We start from the raw sequence: 24,891 nt of genomic DNA, 5'->3' as shown, positions 1-24,891 counted from the left end.
TACGAAAGAAGTAACAGAAAGATAACCCCAAAATAATATCTGGATTCTCAAATAAGCTTCTACTGTTCCCCATCATCCTCAACCACAGCTGACACCTTTTGTACTGAAAAAACCAGGTTACAATTAAGTTCCTTTTTGCATTCTTGCCTTTTATATCTAGTGTACTTCTCTGTAAAAAAAACACAGCATTTAAAAGAGAGTTAGAGAGATTCTGGGAGTGCCTATGCTATAGAAACAACTCAGATCTTTTTAACAAACTGAAGAACCTTAAATAAAAGGGAGGATATGGCATATTCATACCTAAATACCTAAGGATCTTCAAAAGCTGTATTTTTTTTTCTCCGTACAAAAATAAAATAAAATAAACAAACAAGTAGCTCATTGTTCCTTCTAATCCTGAGTAAAAAAGGAAATAGAGTATTAGCAGAACATGAGAAATGGTTTATAGAATAGATTTCATAAATAAAACGAACTAGTACCAAAGAAAAATGGAATCAAAATGATAAATAGGAGAAGGATGGGGTGCAAAGAAGGTTGAAGGTCTAAAATAGAATTATTAAGAGGTTCAAGGGAGACATAGGAAAAAGAGGAAATGGGAGGCGGATGCTGGAATATAAAATGAAGGTAAGTAGAAAGATAAGGTTTAGGTTTTTTGAGGAAAAAGATATATAGAAAGAAGTTTGGAAGTTTCCCGAGAAAGGAGTTGGGTAAAGACCATTTAATTGAAAGGGTTTGAATGGAATTTAATCTTATTGATAATCTATGGTAAATAAATTTTTGACATTTTTTAGATTAATGGAAGGAACCATAGAAATATTTAATGGAAATTATCCCATCTTATATTTCAAAAAAAGGACCACCAAGAAATACAATGGTATTTACGCCATTTTTATTTGAAAAAATTTATGAAAAAATGAAAGTTTCTTGTTTTTTTTCAACTTATGCGTATTCGACGTGTTGAAACGCTTCAATTTACACGTCTATATTAAATGGTTAAAAACCGCTAATAAAACTTTAAAACGGACTAATTTATGTGACTACGTCATAGAAACATAAATTAGACGTTACAAATAAAAATAATAAAATTTTGAAACGGGACTAATTTATGTGCCTATGTCATAGAAACATAAATTAGACGTTACAAAGATAAAAATAATAAAATTTTGAAACGGGACTAATTTATGTGCCTATGTCATAGAAACATAAATTAGACGTTACAAAGATAAAATAATAAAATTTTGAAACTGGACTAATTTATGTGCCTATGTCATAGAAACATAAATTAGACGTTACAAAGATAAAATAATAAAATTTTAAAACGGGACTAATTTATGTGCCTATGTCATAGAAACATAACTTAGACGTTACAAAAAATATTGCAAATAAAAAATGAGTTAATTTACGTGCCTATGTCATAGAAAATCTAAGTTAGACGTTACCGAAATTAATAAAGTTATACTCTTACGTTATAAGAATAGATACATAGAAAAGCGTCGATGAGAATCGAGATGAATCAAATAAACTTCACACAAAAAACACATCTTTTAGTACCAACATTTGGGCGGGGTAGGGTGATTAATCAATTTTTCTTCCCTACACGTAACCGACAAACGAACCAAAAATCTCAATTTCGCAGACCTCCTATTCCGTTAAAATTAAACCATTTTCGGTGTCCAATCACGCCTTAATTCTGATTGGTGGCGACTCAAAAAATAGTTTCAATTAGGAAAAACTATTTAACCAATTTAGCCTCCGTCGCCCGAGCCCGGAAAATCCCGGTAGCGACACGTGCCTTCGGCTGTAAATGTTTTATTCTAAATACTAAAGACAGCCTTGCTAAGTTTGATTCAAAAGCTGATGAAGCTATCTTTTTAGGCTACTCAACAAACAACAAAGCATATAGAGTTTTCAATAAACGAACTCAGGTCTTAGAAGAGTCAGTACACGTTGAGTTTGATGAAACTAACCCTGCAGGAAAAGACAAGCAGCTGACTGAGGATGATCCATACTCAGCACCCGCTGACCAAGAAACAGCCGCTGAGTCACTACCTCAAGGGCTGGCCAAAGGTAAAAGCGAAACTCAAATTGTTTTCACTGACCAATCTATACCTGCAGAGATTGAAACACAACCAGCTCAAGACATCACTCTACCAAAAGAGATCAGAATACCAAGAGGACACTCAGAGAGTGTCATTCTTGATGCTGCTGAAAACACGCTGATGACAAGAAATCAACTCAGGAGATACCTCAGCAACGTAGCATTCGTCTCAGTTCAGGAACCAAAGAACTTCGTTGAAGCTGAGCACGATGAGTTCTGGATGAGTGCAATGCAAGAAGAACTTGATCAGTTCAGAAGAAATGAAGTATGGGACTTAGTGCCAAATCCAAGAAGCCAGAAGACTATAGGAACAAGATGGGTCTTCCGCAACAAGCTAGATGAACAAGGGAACGTGGTCAGGAACAAAGCACGACTTGTAGCTCAGGACTATAGTCAGCAAGAAGGTATTGACTACGGTGAGACCTTTGCCCCAGTAGGAAGGCTTGAGGCTATAAGAATCTTATGTGCATATGCAAGTTATATGAACTTTAAATTATTTCAAATGGATGCTAAGAGTGCATTCCTTAATGGAGTTATAAACGAGGAAGTCTATGTTAATCAGCCTCCAGGGTTTGAGGATCCCAAGTTCCCAAACCACGTTTATAAACTCAAAAAGGCTCTGTATGGTCTCAAGCAAGCACCACGTGCTTGGTATGAGAGGCTGACCAGTTTCCTGCTGACTAGAAATTATGTCAGAGGTAAAGCTGATACAACCTTATTCATTAAGAGGAAGGGTAAAGATACCCTACTGGCTCAGATATATGTTGATGACATTATTTTTGGTGCCACTAACGAGTCCACTAGCTGACTAGAATTTAGTAAGCAGATGCAGACTGAGTTTGAAATGTCAATGATGGGAGAACTCAACTTCTTCCTTGGACTTCAAATCAAACAAGGGAAAAATGGCATCTTCATCAGTCAAACTAAGCATGCTAAGGAGATATTGAAGAAGTATGAACTTGAGAACTGCAAGTCAATATCTACCCCTATAGGCACTGACACTATCCTCTGCGCTGACGAAAATGGTAAGTCAGTAGACAACAGATTGTACTGAGGTATGATTGGCTCTCTACTCTACTTAACTGCTAGTAGGCCGGACATTCAGTTCTCAGTATGTTATTGTGCTAGATATCAATCTAACCCTAAGGAATCTCATTACATAGCTGTAAAAAGAATCCTTAGATATTTGCAAGGCTCAATGAATGCAGGTTTATGGTATCCCAATACTCATGATTTCACACTCACTGGATACACTGACGCTGATTACGGACGAGACAAACTTGAACGAAAAAGCACCTCAGGAGGATGTCACTTCCTTGGAAGCTGTCTTGTGTCCTGGTTCAGTAAGAAGCAGGCGTCAGTAGCCCTATTGCTGCTGGAAGCTGTGTTGCTCAAGTCCTCTGGATTAAGCAACAGCTAGAAGATTATGGCGTTCAGAATAAGACAATTGAAGTCAAATGTGACAACAATAGTGCCATTGACCTATCAAAGAACCCAATCCAGCACATCAGAATGAAGCACGTCAGTATAAGACATCACTTCGTCAGAGATCATGTACTCAAGGGAGAGATCAAACTGACCTATGTCCCAACGGATGAGCAGCTTGTTGATATCTTCACAAAGCCACTGGCTCGTGAGCAATTCAACATACTTAGAGAAGCCATTGGTATGTTTAATCCTCTTCAATAAATTCCAAGCATAATATGTGATATATGCATGCTGAGTTGAATACCATGCTGAGTGATTTATGCTAAATCAATGTCTATTACATGCTGAGTAGATATACACGCTGAGTGGTTATCTCAAGCTGAGTTACTAAACACACGAATAATTCCTTTGCGTAGAACTGACTACTCAGAACATTAAATGTTTAGAATTCTTAACACTGAGTAAAGATCCGTTGCACAATTAATGCTACACATGTAAATTAAATATCCACCTAGGATGACGTAAGCGCAATAATTAGAAAATACATGCGCCGATTGTGTCATAAATGCCAGAATCCTTGTCGGTTGAGTATCTCGAGGTCAAACGGCCACCTCAATGCTTCAGATCAACTCAACACCTCTATAAATAGTGGACGAATTCCCACTTGTACCTCTTTACGCTTAGAAATTTCTCGTATTCAAATTCTCTCTTCTCTAAAATCCCAAACTTCTCAAATTTCTTTAAGGATCATGTCTAACGATTCTCAGAATGTCTCCGGTTCCGGTTACGACGACAACCGCTCCGATGAAAATCCTCCATCTCCTGCTCAGCATGAATATAGCGAGACTCCCACCAAGTCTCAAGAAACCAGTCAGCGTGACCACTCTAAGGTCACTACCCCGAGAAAGAAAACCCAGACTGACCAAGCTACCTCTTCGAAAGGGAAACAGAAGCAGGATAAGGGAAAGAAACCGAGGGAACGTACCTACTCTTTGGTTTACGAGAGTGTGAAGGGGTATAAGGTTGACCACTCTCACTGGTTTTCGAAGGGATTTTTCGAAGCTGAGCAACCCTTCTGTGAGTGGATCTTAAAGAACGGCTGGACCGAGCTTTTCTCGACTCGAGAAGCCACCTATCCTGAGTTATTGAAGGAGTTCTACGCTAACCTCAGAGCCGCTGATGATGACCAGGACTACATGGTCACCAAGGTTAAAGGAAAAGATATCTTCATCAACCCTTCTTACCTTGCCTCACTGCTAAAACTGAAAAATGAAGGAGCAAAACTTCGCAAATCAGGTGACCAAGATAAAATTGAGTATCTCGCTGAGTTTTGTAAACCTCCTGGTCATGTATGGGAAATCTCGAGTACCTCCATGGGTCAACATCAAAAGATGGCCCACTACATACTGACCAATTTCCTCTTTCCAAAGGTCAACTCCACCAACTCAGCGTCAAACTTTGAGCAGTGCTTCATCTGGCACATGCTGGCCTATAAGCCGATCAACATGCCAGTCTTTATAATTGGTGGGTTTCAAAGAAGTACTGGAACCCTTAGGTTAGGCTCCATTATCACCAGAATCCTCAAAGATCACCGGGTGAGCTTGGTTGAGGAAATCCACACCTGGGGTACAGAAATTACTGCAGCTGCATTGTTTGGCTTATTCTATGATCAATCAATTGTGCCCAAGAAAGGAAAAGGGGCCGCTGTTCAGGAACCCGAGAGGATGCAGACCAGAGAAGGAAAGAAAAAGAGGAAAGCTCAAGCTGACAAACAGGACACAAAGAGAAAAGATGTTCAGACCTCTTCAAAAGATGTTGTTTCTCCACCGAAGAAGGTTCGGTTTGTATCCAGAGGAACAAAGCCTCAAGTGGCACAAGGACAGGCTGAGCCTAAGTCAGTAGAAAACCTCAAAAGGCAAGCTGAGCCTGAGGAAGAAGAAGAAAAAGAGGACACTCCTGATGAGCAACCACTTAGGAAGAAGAAGAAAATCTCTTCTGGGTTAAGTCCCATCGACGTACCCCCACTTGGAGTTGTCATCTCTGAAGACTCTCATTTTGTGAGAAGTTAGGGCATTGTTCTTGAGAAGAACCCCACTTACCAACATGAAGAAGAACTGGGTGGTCAGTTTGATACTGAGGAGACAATAGATGTTGAGCAACATGAGACAGCAAATGTTGAGCAACATGAACCAATCAACACTGAGCTTGTTGAAGAAGAAGTTGAGCCAACTTCAAATGATCATGCTGATCAAGGGGCACCTTCACCTACTGACTCAATTGAGTCCATTCCTGCTGACCCCTCTCCTCAAAAGACTAAGAGATTAAGGAGACTTAAGAAGAAGGCACATAAATCCCCTGTCATTGATCTTATGGGTGACTCACCACTGCGGGATCTGATCACTGACCTCTCAGATATGCAGTTCAAATTCTTCTCAAATCCCACTGAGTCTCCACCAGAGCAACAGGAAAAGCAAGCCTCTATTTCTCAGCCTAAGGAACATGCCGACTCAATTGATCCTCTAAGCCAAGGTGATATCGAGCACGTGCTCGAAGTTCCTGCTCCTCAACATACTGAGCTAGCTAAGGAAACACCTGCTCAGATCAGTGCTGAAACTCCTCAACCCCCACAAACCAGTCAGCTTCAGCCTGACTCTGAGCAAGTAGATAATTCTTCCAATCATCCTCTTCGACATCCTCAAGTGCAGAATGTCAATCAGTCAGCTCCTGCTGGCAATTTAAACTCAAGTCCAGCCGCTGATCATGTTGGCACTTCAAATTATGAATTGAACCAAACACCTCCTCCATCCGGTTTCATTCATATTCTGGCAACTGGGTCAAACAATGATGGATCCTATGCTTATCTGAATGCCTCTAAGTCTGGTCGAAGAATCATTGACTCAGCTCAAGCTCTACTCCAGGACCTCCATCAAACCAATGCCGACGCCGCTGGGTCAGTTCCTGTTGAGCCAACTCAACTTTCGTCTGTCACTCAGCTTCTCACAGAAATCAAAGGTCTTAAGGATCTTCTGAGTGTCATGACTTCACTCCAGTCTCAACAGCCCAAGCAGGAATCAATAACAAAGCTGGCCGAACTCCAGCTGACAATGGTCAATCACATGAACTGTCACGTCCGTGTCTAAATTTCTAAAATTTATATTTTGATATTGGTATATATGATAATTATTTGGTGTGTGAGGTTAATTCGGTGCTATAGGAAAAGTTTGGAGTTAATTCGATAGTTTTATGTGTAATTAAAAGTTTAGGGTGATTTTTAAAAGATTATAGAAAGATGAAGGATCAAATGTGATATTTGCCGAATTTGGAATATAAATCCCAAATTCATGCGAGCTTCCACCATCTTCTTTCTTTTTCTTTTCTTTTCTGATTCTTTTGTCTTCCTTTGCCTCTTCGTCGTTCTTCGGCCGTTTCTCCACCGTTTCTTTGATTTACGGAGATTCGACTGTCCGAATCACTCGAAATTGGAAATATAGTATCCTTATGTATAGATCTAAGTCCTAACTGAAGAGTTTTTGAGTTTCGGCAGTGGTTGGAGGGAAACGTCTTAGACAGAATTTAGAGGAGAATTGAACGGGTCTGTTTTCTTCAATTAGTAGCCAAGATAAGTAACTATCAACTATATTTTGAGTTTTATGTATATAGATATATATATAATCAAAGAATTTTCAGAAATTGATATTTCAGGGTTTATACGGGTATTTTGTAAAATTGAGGTTTTTCATGATTTTGCTTTTTATTGTGAAATTATAGTTCAAATGAAGCTATTGACTATGCTTCTATATGAATTTCAGATTTTACTTGATTATGTTGATTTAAGGCTTAATTTGGTTGATTTACATATATACATATATGTTTTTGGTTTCAATATATATCTATATTGAACAAAATGAATTTGATGATTTCTTACGAATTGTTTTTGGATTGAGAAATCTGTTGCGGTTATTGTTGTTATTATTTTGGATTGAAGTCCAAATATGATTTTTATGATACAAAAGGGCTAATTGAAGCCAAATGATTTATGGTTATGAAATAGTTTGGAATTTGGTTGTGAAAGGATATTTGAACACATTATGATTTTATATACATCGAGAGTTATCCGGATCGGTGGTTTTATATTTGAAGACCATGTTCAGTGAGGGACATGGCCTGTGTACACAGTCTGAAGACCTATTAGGTATGGCAGCGAAGTGTTGGGTAAGACCATATGGGATAGGCAATGTTAAGAGACGTCTCGATTATATATGTGGTTATGTATTGATACTTAAGGGGAGAAACTCGAGGATGGATTCAATGTTTTAAGTTCATTTGGATTATGTTTTCGGTTATGATTAATTTTGATATAAAGTTTTATGTTTGATTGAATACGAGTTGGTTTGATAAAACACTTATTTGATTACAAGTTGGTTTGATAAAACATTTAAAGTTTTCAGTATATTTTATAAGGTTTTGATTAAAAGTATATATGTAGCTATGTTAAGTAAAGTTGGTTTTTATAGCTGATAGTTTCTTACTGAGATTTTTGTCTCACGTTTTTAAATGTTTTAATGTTTTTAGGTGATAAGTACAGGATATAGAGAAGGTTACCGACCGCTTAGGCGAGATTTGGAAGTTGGCTTAGAACTTTGGTATTGCAATTGTAATATAATGATATTGGGTTAAATTGGAGACTCCTAAGTATTGCTTATGATCTTTCTATTTCACGCCCGATGCCGATTGAGGTCGTTTAGGGTCGGGTCTGACATGAACTCTCTTCAGGGTCAACTTCAAAACCTGTCAGCTGCGAACTCCTTGTATGCAACTTCTGCTGAAGTTCATCAACTCTTCAACCAGCTTCAATCTCAGCAAGCAAGAACCAACGAGCAACTCTCTTCCTCCTCCCAATGTTCCATTGAGCAAATTAGTGAGGCTGTCCGTCTACTCAACTTGAGTAAGGAAGAGATGGAAACTGACCAACTCAAGACGAATGAAATTTTGAAGTATTCTCAAGTCACTTTCAACCATGTGCGCCACTCGAATGCTCAACGTCAGTATTATGACTCGGCTCTGCTTAAGATGTTTCATCAAGCTTTTGCCATGCTGACTGACAGTATTACCTGGGTTGGGAAGTCTCAAGAATACATCCTGAGTATGCTCAGTGCCTCGGCTATCAGGGTTCCCCGTGAAATCTTGGATGATGGTATTCCTGTTTTTGATGGTATAAATAAAAGCACGTGCAAGCTTAAGGCATTCTCTGTACGGTTAACTCGTGCTGCCCTTAATGATACCTTCATTCCTCCTCCTCCCGATGGTGGCAAAACGGGGGAGAAAGAACAAGCTCAAAGAACTCAGCATACAGGAGAAGCATCTGGAAGTCAGCAGAAATCAAAGGGAAAAGCCAAAGAGCATTCTGCTCAAGTCAGCAAGAAAAAATAGCTTGACTAGGATGGCTAGATTTAGCTTTTCATGATGTATTTTGTTGTGCTGGCCATTAATTCAAAACTATGCATGCATCTACCTTTTTCAAATTGACTAAACTTATGTGATGCTTACTTATGTTTTGTGCTAAATATTTAACGTATCTTCATTAAATCAACTGTGATATGTGCTTATTTTGCTTCATGATTGTCTGCTGTGTTGATCTATAAGTTGACCTCTTTTATATGTCTTCTTAACTAAAACTCACTGAACAAAGATATACTCAGCGTACTCTGATATCTAAATCTTCTGCTCATCCTAACTGAGTTAAATAGAATATGTTCCATGAGCTGACCTATTTCTGAAAACTGACCTTAGACTTAATTGATTAAACCTTGAAATGTTTAAAGTAAAACTAAGTCAGTAGCTCAACCCTTACGGGGGGAGTATCTTGAGTAAAACAAGGTCAACTATCATGGGGGAGCTCAACACTGAGTTCCTTACTAAATATTTTTGCCAACATCAAAATGGGGGAGTTTGTTGAAACACCTTTCCACATGATTTTGATTTGACAAAATTATTTATGTGAATGATAAAAATATTCTAACACATTAAATTTAAATGCTTTGATTTATTCACACTAATGTGTTTGTTCAATGTTGAGTTAATTGATTTATAAGACATTAAGATAAAAAGCCCAAAGGCCCACAAGAGTAAGTCAAGCCCAAGTCAACAGATCAAGACCTCATGGCCCAGGAAAACAAAACGCAGTCGTTCTAAGCAAAGCGCTAGCTCAGCATGAAAAAGGATCGAGAAGCCTTCTATCAATTGCTTCAAGATGAAGCTGCTGAGTTAAACGACAAGAAGTACAAGTCAGCGGCAGAACAGAACTAACTTAGTAACAAAGTATTTCTACTTTGGGTAAAGCTCAGAAGATGCAGTAAGCTGTTTGGAAGACTTTACTATAAATGTCGAAATATTCTGTTCATCTGCCGAAAAGCTGCTGAGCACTGTCGTAGATAGAAGATACAAGAATCTCATTGGCCAACAACACTGAGCACGTCCAGAATGAAAGCGACAGGAAGCCGTTAGCCTCCAATGGTTATTTCGAAATTCGAAATCACCGGTGCTTGAAGTGTCACTATAAATAGGCCTCTCAAATGCTTCATTCGATGCAGATCTTCAATCAAGTCGAAACGCTGACCAAATTCATACTTGAAGTTCTGTGAGAAAAGCAAAGCAACCCTTACACCAATTCCAATCTTTGTGTAAAAGTCTAGAGTGAATTCATTCATCCAAAGTGTCTTAGCAATTGTTGTTTAGGACAAACACTTATCATTTCTAGAAGAATAGAAAGGAGAAGCTGAGTACTCGGTTATAGTACTCAGTGGTAGACATAGGAGTGAGTAGAGGAATAGAGGAAGGTACTCTTGTATACTCAGCTTCTGTTGTAAAAGGTTTCGTGCTCTACCTTTAAAGAGCTCAGTAGAGGATTCAAAAAGCTCGGAACGAGTTCCGGGGACTGGACGTAGGCGGAGAGGCCGAACCAGGATATGTCTGCTGAGTAACATATTTCTAACCTTTAAACTCCTTTATATATTGCTTGCTATAAAACTGACTAAGTAACGAACTCACGCTGAGTTGAGTGCACTAAGAAGCTGAGTTCAGGAATAGACTTAAGTGCTATCTCCTGACTCAAGGAAAGAAGCAGACTTAGTCACCAGTTGACTAAGCTTGTGTCTTAAAACTACTTAGCGCCGCTGTGTAAACCTTTTCTTAAAGAAAAGAAGTCAGCCTTAACGGACAAAATTTTAAATAGTTCATATCCCCCCCTTGGAACTAACCTTGTCACGTTATACGGGACCAATAGTAGTAGGCCACATGCCTAGCCCTCACATTCATTGGACCACAGACATCAGAATGAATTAATTGTAGAGGAAATTCTGCCCTAGTACCCTTCTCGAATGGTTTTCTATGCATTTTTCCTTTAAGACATGGTTCGCATGGAGGTAATTCAACTTTTCTTAAATTACCTAGTAATCCCTCTTTGGCTAAACGATTCATGCGATCTTGGCCAATGTGATTTAACCTAGCATGCCATAAACTAACATCTTTATCCACAGAAGAAGAAGTAGTAACAGAAAAATTATTGGATTCATATAATTCAACATCCAAAATAGTCAAACCATTCAGTACATATCCTGAACCATAAAATTCATTATCCAAACTTAAATGCAAACTGTTATTAGCAAAAAGAAAGACAAATCCAATTCTTAACAAAGAGTTCACAAAATTAAGGTTTCTCCGAATATTCGGAGCATAGATAACATCTTGTAGGAGGAGAGTTTGACCGCCACGTAGACTCAATCTACATGTGTCAATCCCTTCGACTGCAACTCTCGAGTTGTCTCTCACATAGATTCATCTTGAACCGACTGGAATTCGTCGGAACTCGACAAAGGTCTCTCTTTCCTTCGTCACATGGTTCTGTTGCACCTGAATCAACAACCCACAAAGGATCATGTTCAGCTATAAGAACAGTGTTAGATACATTTATTTCACTCACACATGAGTTAGTGTAGTGTATTAGGAACTTTGCAATCATTTGCATAGTGTCCTTTTTCTTGGCAGTTGAAACATTTCACACGTGAAAGCTTCGGTTTCTTTCTGTTCTTTGTTCTCTTTCCCTTTCTATTTTCTGTATTCACAGGCTCTTTGGCTTGCTCTTTTCCCTGGCCATAGAAGCACTTACGCTTTTGCCTTGGAGGATTGGAACGCCTCCCACTTGAGTGGGCTCCCATATAATGGGCTTCAGCATTGATCTTAATCGATGCCAGGCGATCCTCCTCTAGCTCAAGGTGGCGACAAACAGCATCGAAGGTTTGAATTGCTTCGGTGTGGGTTAGGTGCACCTTCATGTGCTCCCAACTGTTTGGCAAAGAGTGGATAACAGCTTGCACTTTCTGCTCATTTGTCAACTGATGACCTGCTTCATTCAGCTCACTGATCATGTTGGACATTTCTCTTAAATGCTTTTTCATTGTATGATCAGGCCTCTTCTTGTAAGTGTCAAACTTAATTGTCAATGAGCGGAGCCTAGTCAGAGACACACCTCCGAATTTCTCCTTCAAGGCATCCCATAGGCCCTTGGCTGGCTCAATCTTACAGAATTGCCTAGTGAACTCATCATCCATGGAACTCAGCATGATGATGCAGGTAGTGGAATCATTTTTCTTCCATGTCGTATAATCTGGGTGAAGCTGAGCAGTTGCACCATCCTCAGGTTCGGCCATAACCGTATCCAAGTGAGCAAACACATCTTTCTCTTCAAGCACATACTTTATTTTTATTGACCAAACCTCATAGTTATCCCCATTTAATTTCAGGTCTTTGTTGAGTTCAGCAACTATAGACTTTCTAGCTGCTGCCATTGATGACTGATCTACAATGGTATTGCACGACTTAGTAAGAAGTTATTAAAGGTTCAATACACGCATTAATTCTCTAGACAACTTATATCTAATCAATCAAATTTTCATTCTAAATTTCGATTCGAAAATGAGACCGAAGTGGCTCAAATTACCCTTTACACTTTAGTATTAGATCCAACTAATTAGATATATTAATGCTTAGAGAATTTTGTTACTCGCAAGTAACGATTTTGCAACTTATTACAAAGATATGGTTGTTGTAAGGAATTAAGATGACTTTTGATTTATTATTTCGATCTTAATGTTGACTAATCTTAACTACTAAGGTCGAAGATAATCATTAAATCAATAATAACTAATCACTGATTTAATAAATCGCAATTAAATGTTCACATAAAAATTTTCAAACTCATCAATTCCAATCCAACATACCAAAAATTATCCAATCAAAATCGAATAATAATTAAATTAGGATCCCAATGGTTATCCAAACATATTTGAATAATCACACCATAAATAAATAAAAAAATACCCAAACATATTTGAAATTTTTTTTTATTAAAAATCCATTAGAAAACAAAATTCCAATAGAAATCCTAACAAATTATAACACTGGAATAATAAACCCCAAAGAAAAAAAAAATTGTTCCAAAAATTAAATCCACAACCACACCAAAAACAAAAATGGTTCATTTAACCAACAAAAAAATCTTCCATCTCTTCCATGTAGGGAATTTCTCCTACACGGAACGGGCGAGGGAAGGAACGAATCACATCATCTCCCCGAAAACCCTCCTGTATTGGACAGACCTAAGTTGTCTCCCGGACCTCAGTCTCACTCCATCGTCACTTAAAGGTAAGGTGACATTCAGCTCATCTAGCTCATTTAAGAACAATAACACGGAATGTTCATAATTCAAGCCAGAACTGTTAAAGCTATGCAAATATAGCCTATGGAGTCTTGGAGAGGACTTTAGGGTTTCAAGAAGGCCGGAGAATAATATTATTTGATCATGACCTCCGTCAAAATCTCCCATAAGGATGAGGCACTGCATAAGGTCATGTATCTCGATCAGGTGACGCACAATAGCATCTGCATCATCCCATCGCACTTCCTTAGACATTCTGCATTTCAAAAGTCTAATGCGAAATATCTCCCTGATAGCCACTTGATTGTCCGTTACAGGCTCCACTAGGGTGAATCTAATGATTGCATGACTATCCAAAAACAAAGAAACACCAGAAAAGGTTAGTGCCACATGCATAGACCTTTTTCCAATCAAAACATATCTCGATTGTTATAGTGGTAGGGACCTCCTTAAATCTGATTTAAAATCATTTATATTTTTTTTTTGATAAAAAAATCATTTATAACACAAACAATTTTATAAAATATTTTTAGAGACTTTATAAAACATTTATAACACATTTAAAAATATTTAATATACCCTAATTAAAAGAGATTGTATAAACTGCTCATCCAAAATTTTTGAAAAAATACCCAAAAAATCAGAAAAATTCAGAAACGCGTCTCTGTGAAAAACGGAAAAAAATTGGTCACGGAAAGAGGCCCCACGCGCCCACACGCGCCTGGCGCGTGTGGAGGGGCCTCTGCCACATGGCGTGCGCTGGTTGGTCCAGCTAGCGCCAGCGCGGCACCGGCTGGCCAACCAGCGCCTGCCGCATGGCGGGCTGGGGGGAGACACGCGTTTTCTCCCCACCAGGTGGCGCGTGAAGGCCACGCGCCGCCTTCCCGGCCGATTCCGGCAACGAAAAATATATGGAACCTAGGGTTTTCGAGGTCTCTGGACTCGATGGTGTGGTCGGTTTTTCAATTTGACGAGCGGAACGAAAAATCAGAAGGTAATAGAAACCTAAAACGGGTTTAATTGAGTAAAAAACGTTTAAATCGAACCCTAATTCAATTTAATCACGCAATCAATCAATTCCAGTGTATAATCATAAAAATAATAAGAATGAATTATTTTTAATCTTTCAAAAAAGATTCAAACGCAAACGGATTCGCGGTAAAGACGGAATACTAGATCCAATGGCTCTGATACCAATGTTGGGATAAGTATATATTCACAACATATATATTTATCCGAATAAGTAAACGGATTTACGGGTTACCTCTTGTAGCGCAGATCCCGTTCTTGATTTGCAGCGAAAGGATTTCGGATCAATCACCCGATCTAGTATCACCGGTCAAGCCTTCAACCATACCAATAGAATTGGGAGAGGAAGACAATTGGTTCACAAACTAAAGCGACGACGAATCCCAAAAATAGAGAGAGGGGCGACGGCTTAGGGAAAAAGAGGAGAGAAAAAATTCTTTGGAGATCCTGTATCTCTAAAATCTAATTCCTTATTCTCTTAGAATTAGTGTTGGTTAGGGTTTCTATTTATACTGAATAAATAGTTAACCTAATCCTAATTCTTATTGGGTTTGGGCCCGTTCCATTTCGGGCGGGCCTAATTGGATCCATATCCAATTAATTCCAACATATATCAAGAGTCTGTTTGGTTTGCATTTTTTTGTTTGTTGTTTCTAATAGTTAGTACATGTTAGTTGTTTTTTTTTTATCTAAAATTAGTTATTTCGAAATTTTACCAAACACTTTTATCTTCTATTTAGAATTAAAAAAAGTAAAAAACAATTTCTGAAAAATGGAAACAAACGGACATTGAATATATATTGGGAAATTTGTGAGTAATTGCATTGTTAATAGGACTGTCATGAATATACAACACAAGCTGGGAAACAATATTTGTAAAAATAGTATTCTCTCCATTTTTTTTATACAAATCATTCTAACAAATTAGTTTTTTTTCCTAAATATAAATTATTTTAGTTTTTTAAGAACTTTTTAATTTAGTTTTTTTGGTCCAAACATTAAATTTTGTCTTGATTCATATGTTTCTTTAACATCTAAAACTTATTGTCTGATATAAATTCGACTAAGGCTTTGTTGTTGTTGTATCTAATATAAATTCATTAAATTGATGATTTCTCAATTTGTGTGAATAATCTTGACTTATACAATAGAATGAATAGACTACTATTTATCTATAATTATAATTTTTTTTCTTTTAAAAAAAACTATAATTTTTTTTGAAAGATATATCTATAATGTTTTAAAATTAAAAAGAACATATATTGAATTCTTTTATATATACATTAAAAAAACAGAAACAGTATAAAAAAAACATATAATCTTTTTCTTTTATATTTTTTTTTATAATACTTAGTTTTTTTTTCTTGCTAATAGTGTAAAACACATACACTATTTTATATATATAAAAAAATATATCACATTCCTCTATTTACAAATTAATAGATTAAATGCACTGATTGTCACTGAAATTTTATTTAGTTTCAAAAATATCACCAAACTTCATTTTGTTTCAAATACGAGTATTTTATTTCAAATACGAGTGGAATAACTCATTGTGAAGGAAGTCATTGAATTTTCATTTTTATTTCAATAAAATCATTCCCGTCATTACAAATAGAAAAAATCACATATATCCACGTTGAAAATAATTGACTTTACATATATCATGAAAGTCAGACTATCCCTCTTTCGGACACTTGGAAATCCATTTGGGCTCTGAAAATCCCTTACCGAATGAGGAGCTTCCTGTGGCTTGGAGTCAAGGACAGGTTGCTGACTAATTCGGATAGACATAGACGTCACTTGACGGATTCAGGTGCTTGCAGTAGATGCAGAGGCCAAGTTGAATCTTTGTGCCATGCCCTTAGGGACTGCCCTAAGAGTAAGGAGGTTTGGCAGAAAGTTCTTCCGCACCACATTCTCCCCTCCTTCTTTGCCTACCCTGAGAATGACTGGTTCTCCAATGGGGTTAAAGGTAAGTTAATGGCTAGCATGGAGCAGAGAGACATTTTATTTGCTATTATCTGCCACCACCTTTGGAAGTGGAGAAGCGAGGAGATCTTTGGTGAGAATATTGTTTTTATTCAGAACTTACCCGAGTTCTTCTCTAAAAAGCTCCTTACCATTACGGGGAGCTTCAAAGGGGACCCCCTTGCCAATTCTACCCAGAATAAAGAGGTTCAACTCGTTGGATGGTGTAGGCCGAAGGATGGGGTGGTTAAGTTGAACACGGATGGCTCCTGTCTCAACAATGGAAAGATCGCGGCTGGAGGCGTGCTCAGGGACGCGGGAGGTGCCTGGTTGTCTGGATTCACCCATAACCTGAGTTTGGGCTCATCCTTTTCAGCGGAACTTTGGGGTATTCTTTCTGGAGTCAAGCTTGCCAGAAATCTGGGTATTAAAAGGCTTGCTGTGATATGGAGGCTATTAGTATGATCTCTAATAATCATGCTTTTTGTCTTAGTAGCCAGAACCTTATCAAAGCAATAAGAAGTCTTGGCTCCTCCTTTGAGTCCTTAAAGTTCAGCCACATCTACAGAGAACAAAATCGAATTGCGAATCGCTTGGCGGCGGCTGGGCACGAGGGGATGTTAGGTGTTTCCACCCTTTCTGATCCTCATATCTATCTTTCTTCTCTCCTTTTAGAAGACAGAGTTGGGGTTAGCTTTCCTAGGCTGATCCCAGGTTAGCTTTTGTCTCAGTGTTGGTTTGTTTTCTTTCCTGTTTCTACCAAAAAAAAATGAAAGTCAGACTATAACAAAAAATAATAATAATTATATTTATTTACTTCATTTAATTGTTTTAAATTGTCACATGGAAGAGAAAAATATATATTTATTAGTTTTTTCAGCTATTACGTGGCTGCCATGTTATACGTAGTAGATGTCATATTATACATGGTAGAGTTCTTTCCAACGTTGTTATCACATTACTATTTCAATGTTTTTTCTGTCTAAATTGGTGAGGATATCTTTATTGGAATAAAAAGTAAAGTTCAATGACTATTGAAACAAAATAAAGTTCAGTAAAAATATTTAAACCAACTTCAAACTTCAGTGACCACTGGTGCAATTTACCCTATGATTAGGATTCATCCACTTCTGAAAGCACATTACATTGCACTTGAAGAAACGAGTTTCCAAATTTCATAATTGACGACAAATGTGATTCGAAACTTCCCGTACAAGATTACGAGAGTATCACTTTCTAAAACATTTCCCGGAATGTAAAACACTTTAGAATCAATGTAGAGCATATGTTCAAGCAATACAGAATATCTAACACTCTCTCCTCACACCTACAACCATATGGAGCATAAAGCAAATATTCATGAGTCACCCAACAATGAATACAAAACCCTAATAACATATTAAGGAACCATTTGACCTAAAAACTTAAGTTAATATGTAATAAGGTATTGGGACTAGAAAGTGGTGAATCTCGTGAGCTCGGTCAACCTGCGCCGAAAACAGTCTGTGTAAACACCAATGATCAAGTTAGTGGGGATAATCAGAGTATTTAGAGAGATAAAGTAGAAAGAGAAGATAGAAGAGAGATCCCTTTAAAGATGTTAAAAGTGCCCTTTATATAGGCTTTGGGTCAGCTTAAAGTCCATAATGTCCCTAAGCTTCATTTAGCAGACCAAATCGGGTCCCTCAAGGTGGTTCGACTTGGCCTTGCAAGGTGGCCCAGGCTTGGCTCTTAATTTGTTCCTGGGCTCTAGTCGTGTTGGCCCCTGGATGGGCCATGGGCGTGTTCGTTGGACTCAAAGCACAAATGTCTTATCAACAGTTAACACCCAAGAATAGTTTTTATTATCATTCTACCATGTGTTCAAATTCCACTACCAAATGGATGTCAGAATTTGAACCTCAACCACTTGATCTAAGAGGCTATAATGAGCATTGTAAACAAATGCCTAACTCACACCAAAATTACCTTAAAGGAAGAGCATTGTCTCACATATACAAAGAGCCGTATAGCTCATTGATTAAGGAATATGCAATATCTAACAAGTATAGAATTTATGAAACCAGCAAAGGGGATTTTTGAAGTTCTACTGCAAATCATCATATAAGTGTGGCCTTTATTGATTCATCAGAAACATAGATAAAAAGGCATGCATCCGGACCAAGTTAAAATTACCAGAAATGAACTTTTGTCTATCAGATTGCCTTTTGTGACAGATTCAATATTGTGAGGTGGAAAACATCTTTCATATTCCTCACCCCAGCTGCCCAGCATCAGTTAAACTTAATTCTCCTCCAGACCTCAAGGAACTGGAGATGCTTGAAGTCTGCATGATATGTACACATTTGGGAGTATAGTCTATTTAATAAGGGATAAGTTAGAAATGTGAAAGTATCGGAAGTGCAGATTTAACACTAACATACAAAGTGAAAAATTTAACATAAAAAATAGTAAAATTTTACCTATAACGTTTCCAAACAAACAAGATCAATTTTAGCCATACCTAACAGAAAATTTAAACATACTGATTTACTGTTATTTAACTGTCACATGGGGCCTTCTAAACATCAATTCTGTCTAAAATGTTTAATGTGTTACTAGCAAAGTTATAAATAATCTGTCAAAATGTTAACAACTAAGTCTGCCACATATAAGTTTGATCACAAAAAAATGACTAAAATGATAGCTAATTTATTAATACAGTAACAAATAACCTGCCAAAATGCACGAAACTGTTTCAGTTCATCGATAAACTTGTTTGGAAGATCCGAATTCCGATATACGGTCATATGACTGTCAAACCAGCCCGTTCAAATTTTCTGTTAGAAGGTGATAAAATTGATTTGTTTGGAAATGTTAGAGGTAGAATTTTACCATTTCGTAGGTTAGGTAAATCTGCACTTCCCCAAAAACGATAGGGACAAATTTGGACCTTATCCCATTTAATAACAATATAATGAGAAACACAAACAACCTCTAAAACAATTAACGCATCCAAGAAGCTCGAACACAAACAGTATGAAGACATGGAAGTTGCCTATTACCAACTTTAACACATTATAGAGTAAGGAACTAATGTAAACAAATCAAGAAATCACAAGACAGATACTTCCGAAGCCTGGCACATTTTAGCAAATTTTAGCTTCAAGAATCTCAAACCTTATAGACATCAAACAAATCTCAAAAACTAAAGTAACCAAGAAGACAGAGGGGGGCAAAAATTCAGAATTAATCACTTCGCAAATTTGAAGTTAAGAATTTGTACATTAACAAGTTTTAGAGTTGCAGAGACATGTAAAGGGCACACATGACAAGTAGATTGGCTATAATGTGACGGAGTAGATACAATAAATAGGCTAAAAACAAAATCACATTTCAACTCTCATGATGCTGCTTGCTAACCACAATTAAACGAAGAGACAGTAGATGATTTTAAAGGACTGCTCAGACTCTCAATTTGTTGAAAACAGAGATATAAACAATATAAATATTGTCATGGAACCGTTTGAACTAAAAGCTCGAGCTGATACTTAAAGGTCCACTTCGTATTACAAATGGGACTGTCAGAAATCGAACCCTAGACCACTTGGCCAAACTGGCTCTGATACCATGTCATGGAACCGTTTGAACTAAAAGCTCGAGCTGATAGTTAAAGGTCCACTTCATATTAATATCTGACAAATATCATAAATTAGATACTTGGTAATGTGGATTATGAAATCATAGCTATCCATATTGCAAACTTGGAGACAAATTTCCCTTTATGAACTTGTAATTAACCCAATAAAATTTTATTCCATCCGATTTCCTGTATAGTCCCTTTCCATAAACATGATGAAGCAAACTTCCCAATTTCATTGACCTCTAAACTGATTCTCAGAAAACCCCAATTAGAAATGCATTGGAACTGATTAACTAACCCCAAGAAGGAATGCAAAAATCAAAATGAACAAAAGAACACAAGAACAAGAACAAACAATAGTAAGATTTAGGCAAAGAGAGATTTTACTGGGAAGACTGATCAAATAAAGATTGATCTTCTGGCAGAGAGAAATTGAGAAAAATGAAGATCGATAGGCTCGGCAATGAATTAGAGGGATTACAACAGGATCAGTAGTTCATTGTTGAGAGTTGAACTCCTGCACAGAAGATAAACAAAGGAGGAGTGTCACGTGTCTTCGTAGAAGCTATTCAGGAAATATGCTATGGCATGAGACATGGAATACATATTTCTTTAGTTTTACAAAGAATATGTATTCCGTAAGTTAAGGAATAACAATTACATGATCAGTATTCTGTAAAATCCAACCAAATAATGGAATTATAGTCCATGTGAAATAGCTTTTCTGTTCAATCCCTATTCCACGAACCAAACACACCCTTAAACTAAAAAAACAGAGCCAAATTATAACACTTGCCAAAGTAATAGTTTTGATGATCATGCATCATCATTTATCATACAAATAGATTCAATTAGCAATAAACTAGATAGAAATAACTTAGTTGACTTGTGCCATGTATGCACTTCAAAAATTAAACATATAATTAGTCCTTTTTTTATTCCTCCTACCATGAAAAAAACATGAATATTAACTTCTTATTCTATTTTTCTTTCAACATGTGTTTTCCTCTACAATTTTCAAATACTAATTTCCTTTTCATGTCAAGTCCACCATATAGGCCTACATTTTTGTTTCTTGCTACAATTTTTGTTATTTCATTCCATTTTTAAACTTCCATGAATACTTAAGATTGACAAGTTCTAAAAACTAGCCAAACATCAGCTCAATTTCTTGCAAGAAGTATAATGCTGCAGCACTGCAGCAGGATTTAAGATGCCATATTCATTGATTCTACCTGGATAAATTAGCAGTCAGATGCGTGAAGTCGCGTGCAGGTCCATTCAGTATGAAATAGCTTAGGCAGCCATCATGACAGCAAGCTGGCTCTTAGCAAAGTCTAGCGGATTGAAACGTTATACAGATGCCCTTCTATGTCTGGAATAAAGCCTTTCTCCATCATTTCCTCTTTAACAACCTCAAACGTTATTCGATTCGGAATCAAACCCTTTTCCAACATCTCATTTAGGAGCCCATTTGCATCTTCCATCTTACCTTTCTTACAAAACCCCTTTAACAGCACATTGTATGTGACAATGTTTGCTTTTCTCCCTTGTCTCTCCATTTGTGTCCTCACATTTAGTGCTGCCCTAAGATTTCCTTCCTTGCAATAGCCATCAATCAGAGTATTATATGTCACATGACTTGGGTTCAGTCCTTTCCTTGACATGTCATCCAAGATTCGCATTGCCTTAGGCGATTCCCCTCTATTGCATAATGCATCTATCAATATATTGTATGTAACAAGATCAGCTCTTAAATTGTTATCAGACAATTCATGCACAAGATTTTTGGCTGCTTCGAGATCCCCCTTTCTGCAGAAACCACCTATTAAGCAATTGTAAGTCGAAATATCAGGGAAAAGACCTTTGCTTGGCATCATATCGCGTAATGCACATGCATCCTCCATCCTACCAACCTTGGAGTAAGCATCAATCAATGTGTTGTAGCTTCTGACATTCGGAGCTATTCCTTTCCTTGACATATCTTCAAATGACTCGACTGCATCCTTAACCATCTCATTCTTGCAGAACCCGTTCATAAGTGAATTATAAGAAACAACATTTGGCTTCAGACCTGAATCAATCATTTGACTCCATAAATTGACAGCCTCATTGACCTTTCCACCACTACATAACCCATTAATCAATGAATTGTACGTAATCAGACTTGGTTCTATGCCTTGCCTTTGCATTTCGGCGAACTCCTTCATTGCAGCAGGTATATTCTCATCCTTGCAAAATCCATCAATCAAAATATTGAAAGTAACCACATTTGGAGGAATCCCATTTGCCACCATCTCCTCTAAAACTGCATTAGCTTTATACATCTTCCCATTCTTGCCCATCTTGCAATATCCATCAATGAGCGTATTATAAGTAATCACACTTGGTGACAACCCCCATAGCTTCATATCCTCAATAACATCAGCAGCCTTTATCAATTTCCCAACTTTACACAATCCATTAATCACAATATTAAAACTAAACAAATCAGGTTTAGTCCTTCTCTTTATCATCTCCTTATACACAAACTCCATATGCCCAATTTTACGCTGCTGGACCAAAGCACTCAACAATGGATTACAAGAAACAACAGACAACTTAAAACCATAATCACCAGCTCTGTTAAACGCCTCATATGCCAAATCAGCTTTCGAATTCTTTGCATATGCCAATACCAGCATATCAGCTAGTATTGAATTAGCACAAAACGAATCCCCACTCACTGAAATTGCATGAAAAATTGAAGAAACTAAATACTTCTTCTCGTTCTTCACAAAATTATCCAAAAAAGACATGATCTTTGAATACTTCTTGGCAAAGGCAAGTGACTGCAATATTTTAAAAGTGAGTTCTAAAGGTGGTGAAAGCTTAAACTCGCTTTTCGACCAAGTAAAGTACCTGAGGGTGAGCTCTGGGTCAGCTCCTGAAGTGAGGAGTTGGTTGAGGACTGTGTTGGGGCTTTTGTTTAAAAGATGAGTTTTAAGCTCTGACCAGTGTTGCTTCGCAATTAGGTCTGAAATGGTAGGAATATCTACGCACGAAGAACTGAATTGCATGAGGGCTTGTTTACTTCCCTGAAAAATGAACGAGAATGGAAGTGTCCCCAGGCAAACACCACACCTAAGAGTCAAGTACATGGTTTTCTTTCACAAAATGGAGAAAGAAGAGATCTTTGAGTATAGACTGGCTGTAGAGTAGTAGAACATGGTACTCAAAACTATGTAATCTATATCAAAACTACTACATAATTACTGATGGGCTTCATACAAGACAATCGACATCTCCATTCTGGACAAAAACAGAACTTGAATTTGTTAAAGCTCAGCCTCAGAAAAACCATACAAAATAGAGAAATGAAAAGGTCAAAGGAAACACTTAATTGGCAAAAACAAAGTCATAGATGACAATGGATGACTTGCAGAGAGCAAAATGACTAAGGCCTTGTAATTTGGATTTCATGAGCTTTTAAGGTCCATATAATAGAGCCTTTCTATGATCTAGTATTGTGGAATTTATATATTGCTTAATAGTGTAAACCATATGACATAAAAGTATATAAATAAACATCATTAAAATGAGTTATAATTAAAATTTTATGAATTTCACTTTCAATTGCTTCATTCTGATAAACTCATAAATCCATATTTATACTGTTAATATAAATTCCATACATAAATTTACGAATTTTATATTTCAGATATGCTCTCATAAATCCATATTTATACTGTTAATATAAATTCCATACATAAATTTACGAATTTTATATTTCAGATATGCTCATTCACTATGAAAGAAACCCACTAAGTTCTGCTGTCCCAAAATCCTAATCCAAACAAATTTTCCTACTTTTTCAGAAACAAGAATGCAATCCTCTATCAAAAATATTGAACTTACATATAAAAAATTGCATGGTGAACTGATTGAAGAAATTGAAAACCCTAAAATCACAACTAAAAATCAAAGCCAGAAGCCCAAACCAGTGGCGGAACCAGAGTACCGGATAAACCGGGGCTCAAATATTTAACAACAAAATTCTAAGGCAGACACCAAAGCCACATAAAACTAGATTTTCAAATAGCAGAACACTTTAAACTGAAGATTAGACTTGGACAAATAAAGATTCATGCAAAATGGGTTTAGATGTTCATCGGCAAGGGCTTGGTAACAATGAGGAAAAATTCCAACACCATAACTTGTTCATCTGATTAATCAATTAAAATTAGGGAAGAAGTAGAGTATTCAGTTGAAATTCCAATTCCAGTTTAGTTTTAGCAGAGTCTTCATTTGAAATTAGGGGAGGACAGAGTCTTCAATTGAAATTCCGATTTTCAAAGCTAGGTTATAAACTTGAATTGAAATTACTAACCTGGCTGGCTGGAGAGCATTCCAATTTCCGACCAAGAACATAGAAGGTTGTGGTGGGAGGAGCAGCGAAAGTGGAGGCTGGCTGAAGAGAAACTATTTTCCTAAAACGAGCAGCAATGAGATGAGGGATGTCCCTTGCAAACTTCTTAAAAAAAAAAAAATTCGATTCTTAAAGGGGCCAAATACGTGCTCTACAAACTCTTTACATGTGAAAACACATTGTAGTGTACAACTAACAAATTTCATACTAACGTGTACAATTTCGGTGACCTCTCTAAATTGTAAACTAGATAAAAATGACCAATCAACACAGTCAATATGTCAAATCATCAATTTTTAATAAAACCTTATATCTTTATTTTTATTTTCTCTCTCCTCAGTTTTTATCAAATATCATTTCTCTCTCTAACTCTCGTCTCTCTCATTTTTACTTTCTCTCTCTAATTCTCCCTTTCTCTCTCCCTCTAACTCTCGTTTCTCTCTCATTTTTACTTTCTCCCTCTAACTCTCCATTCAATTCTGCAATAAAAAGTTGCAGTCTCATTGGAGACCTAAATCAAATAGTCACAGTCGGCGGTCGAATGATTCTGAACAAACTGGTGACATAAACTCTCGTTCAAACTCAAATGGCCATCGTACACCTGTTCAGTTACCACCTACCCC

At 37.1% G+C, this 24,891-nt stretch overlaps 1 protein-coding gene across 4 annotated transcripts; it reads right to left on the bottom strand.

The window, feature by feature from the left end:
• Positions 1-15,856: 15,856 nt before the first annotated feature.
• On the bottom strand, positions 15,857-24,391 carry LOC136207182 (pentatricopeptide repeat-containing protein At1g09820). 4 transcript variants are annotated; one of them, XM_065998485.1, is made up of 5 exons: positions 24,230-24,391; positions 21,096-23,151; positions 20,248-20,377; positions 18,414-18,564; positions 17,053-17,741 (listed from the first exon to the last, which is right to left on the bottom strand). In XM_065998485.1, exon 2 carries the CDS (start codon positions 22,998-23,000, stop codon positions 21,198-21,200), a length of 1,803 nt encoding a protein of 600 aa, XP_065854557.1. In that variant the 5' UTR covers positions 23,001-23,151; positions 24,230-24,391; the 3' UTR covers positions 17,053-17,741; positions 18,414-18,564; positions 20,248-20,377; positions 21,096-21,197. The 4 variants fall into 4 exon arrangements, with proteins under 4 accessions (XP_065854558.1, XP_065854557.1, XP_065854556.1 ...); XM_065998486.1 differs by lacking the exons at positions 17,053-17,741; positions 18,414-18,564 and adding an exon at positions 15,857-16,994; XM_065998484.1 differs by lacking the exons at positions 17,053-17,741; positions 18,414-18,564 and having other exon boundaries at positions 20,129-20,377.
• Between the last annotated feature and the right edge of the window lie 500 nt (positions 24,392-24,891).

The sequence above is a fragment of the Euphorbia lathyris genome, chromosome 9 (assembly GCF_963576675.1).
Source record: "Euphorbia lathyris chromosome 9, ddEupLath1.1, whole genome shotgun sequence".
NCBI classification, from domain to species: Eukaryota; Viridiplantae; Streptophyta; class Magnoliopsida; order Malpighiales; family Euphorbiaceae; genus Euphorbia; species Euphorbia lathyris.
This window is presented reverse-complemented; position numbering and strand designations above follow the sequence as displayed.

What these genes read in the sequence shown, in the direction of transcription:
- LOC136207182 (XM_065998486.1), bottom strand. Translation starts at nt 23,000, where the DNA reads ATGTACTTGACTCTTAGGTGTGGTGTTTGCCTGGGGACACTTCCATTC.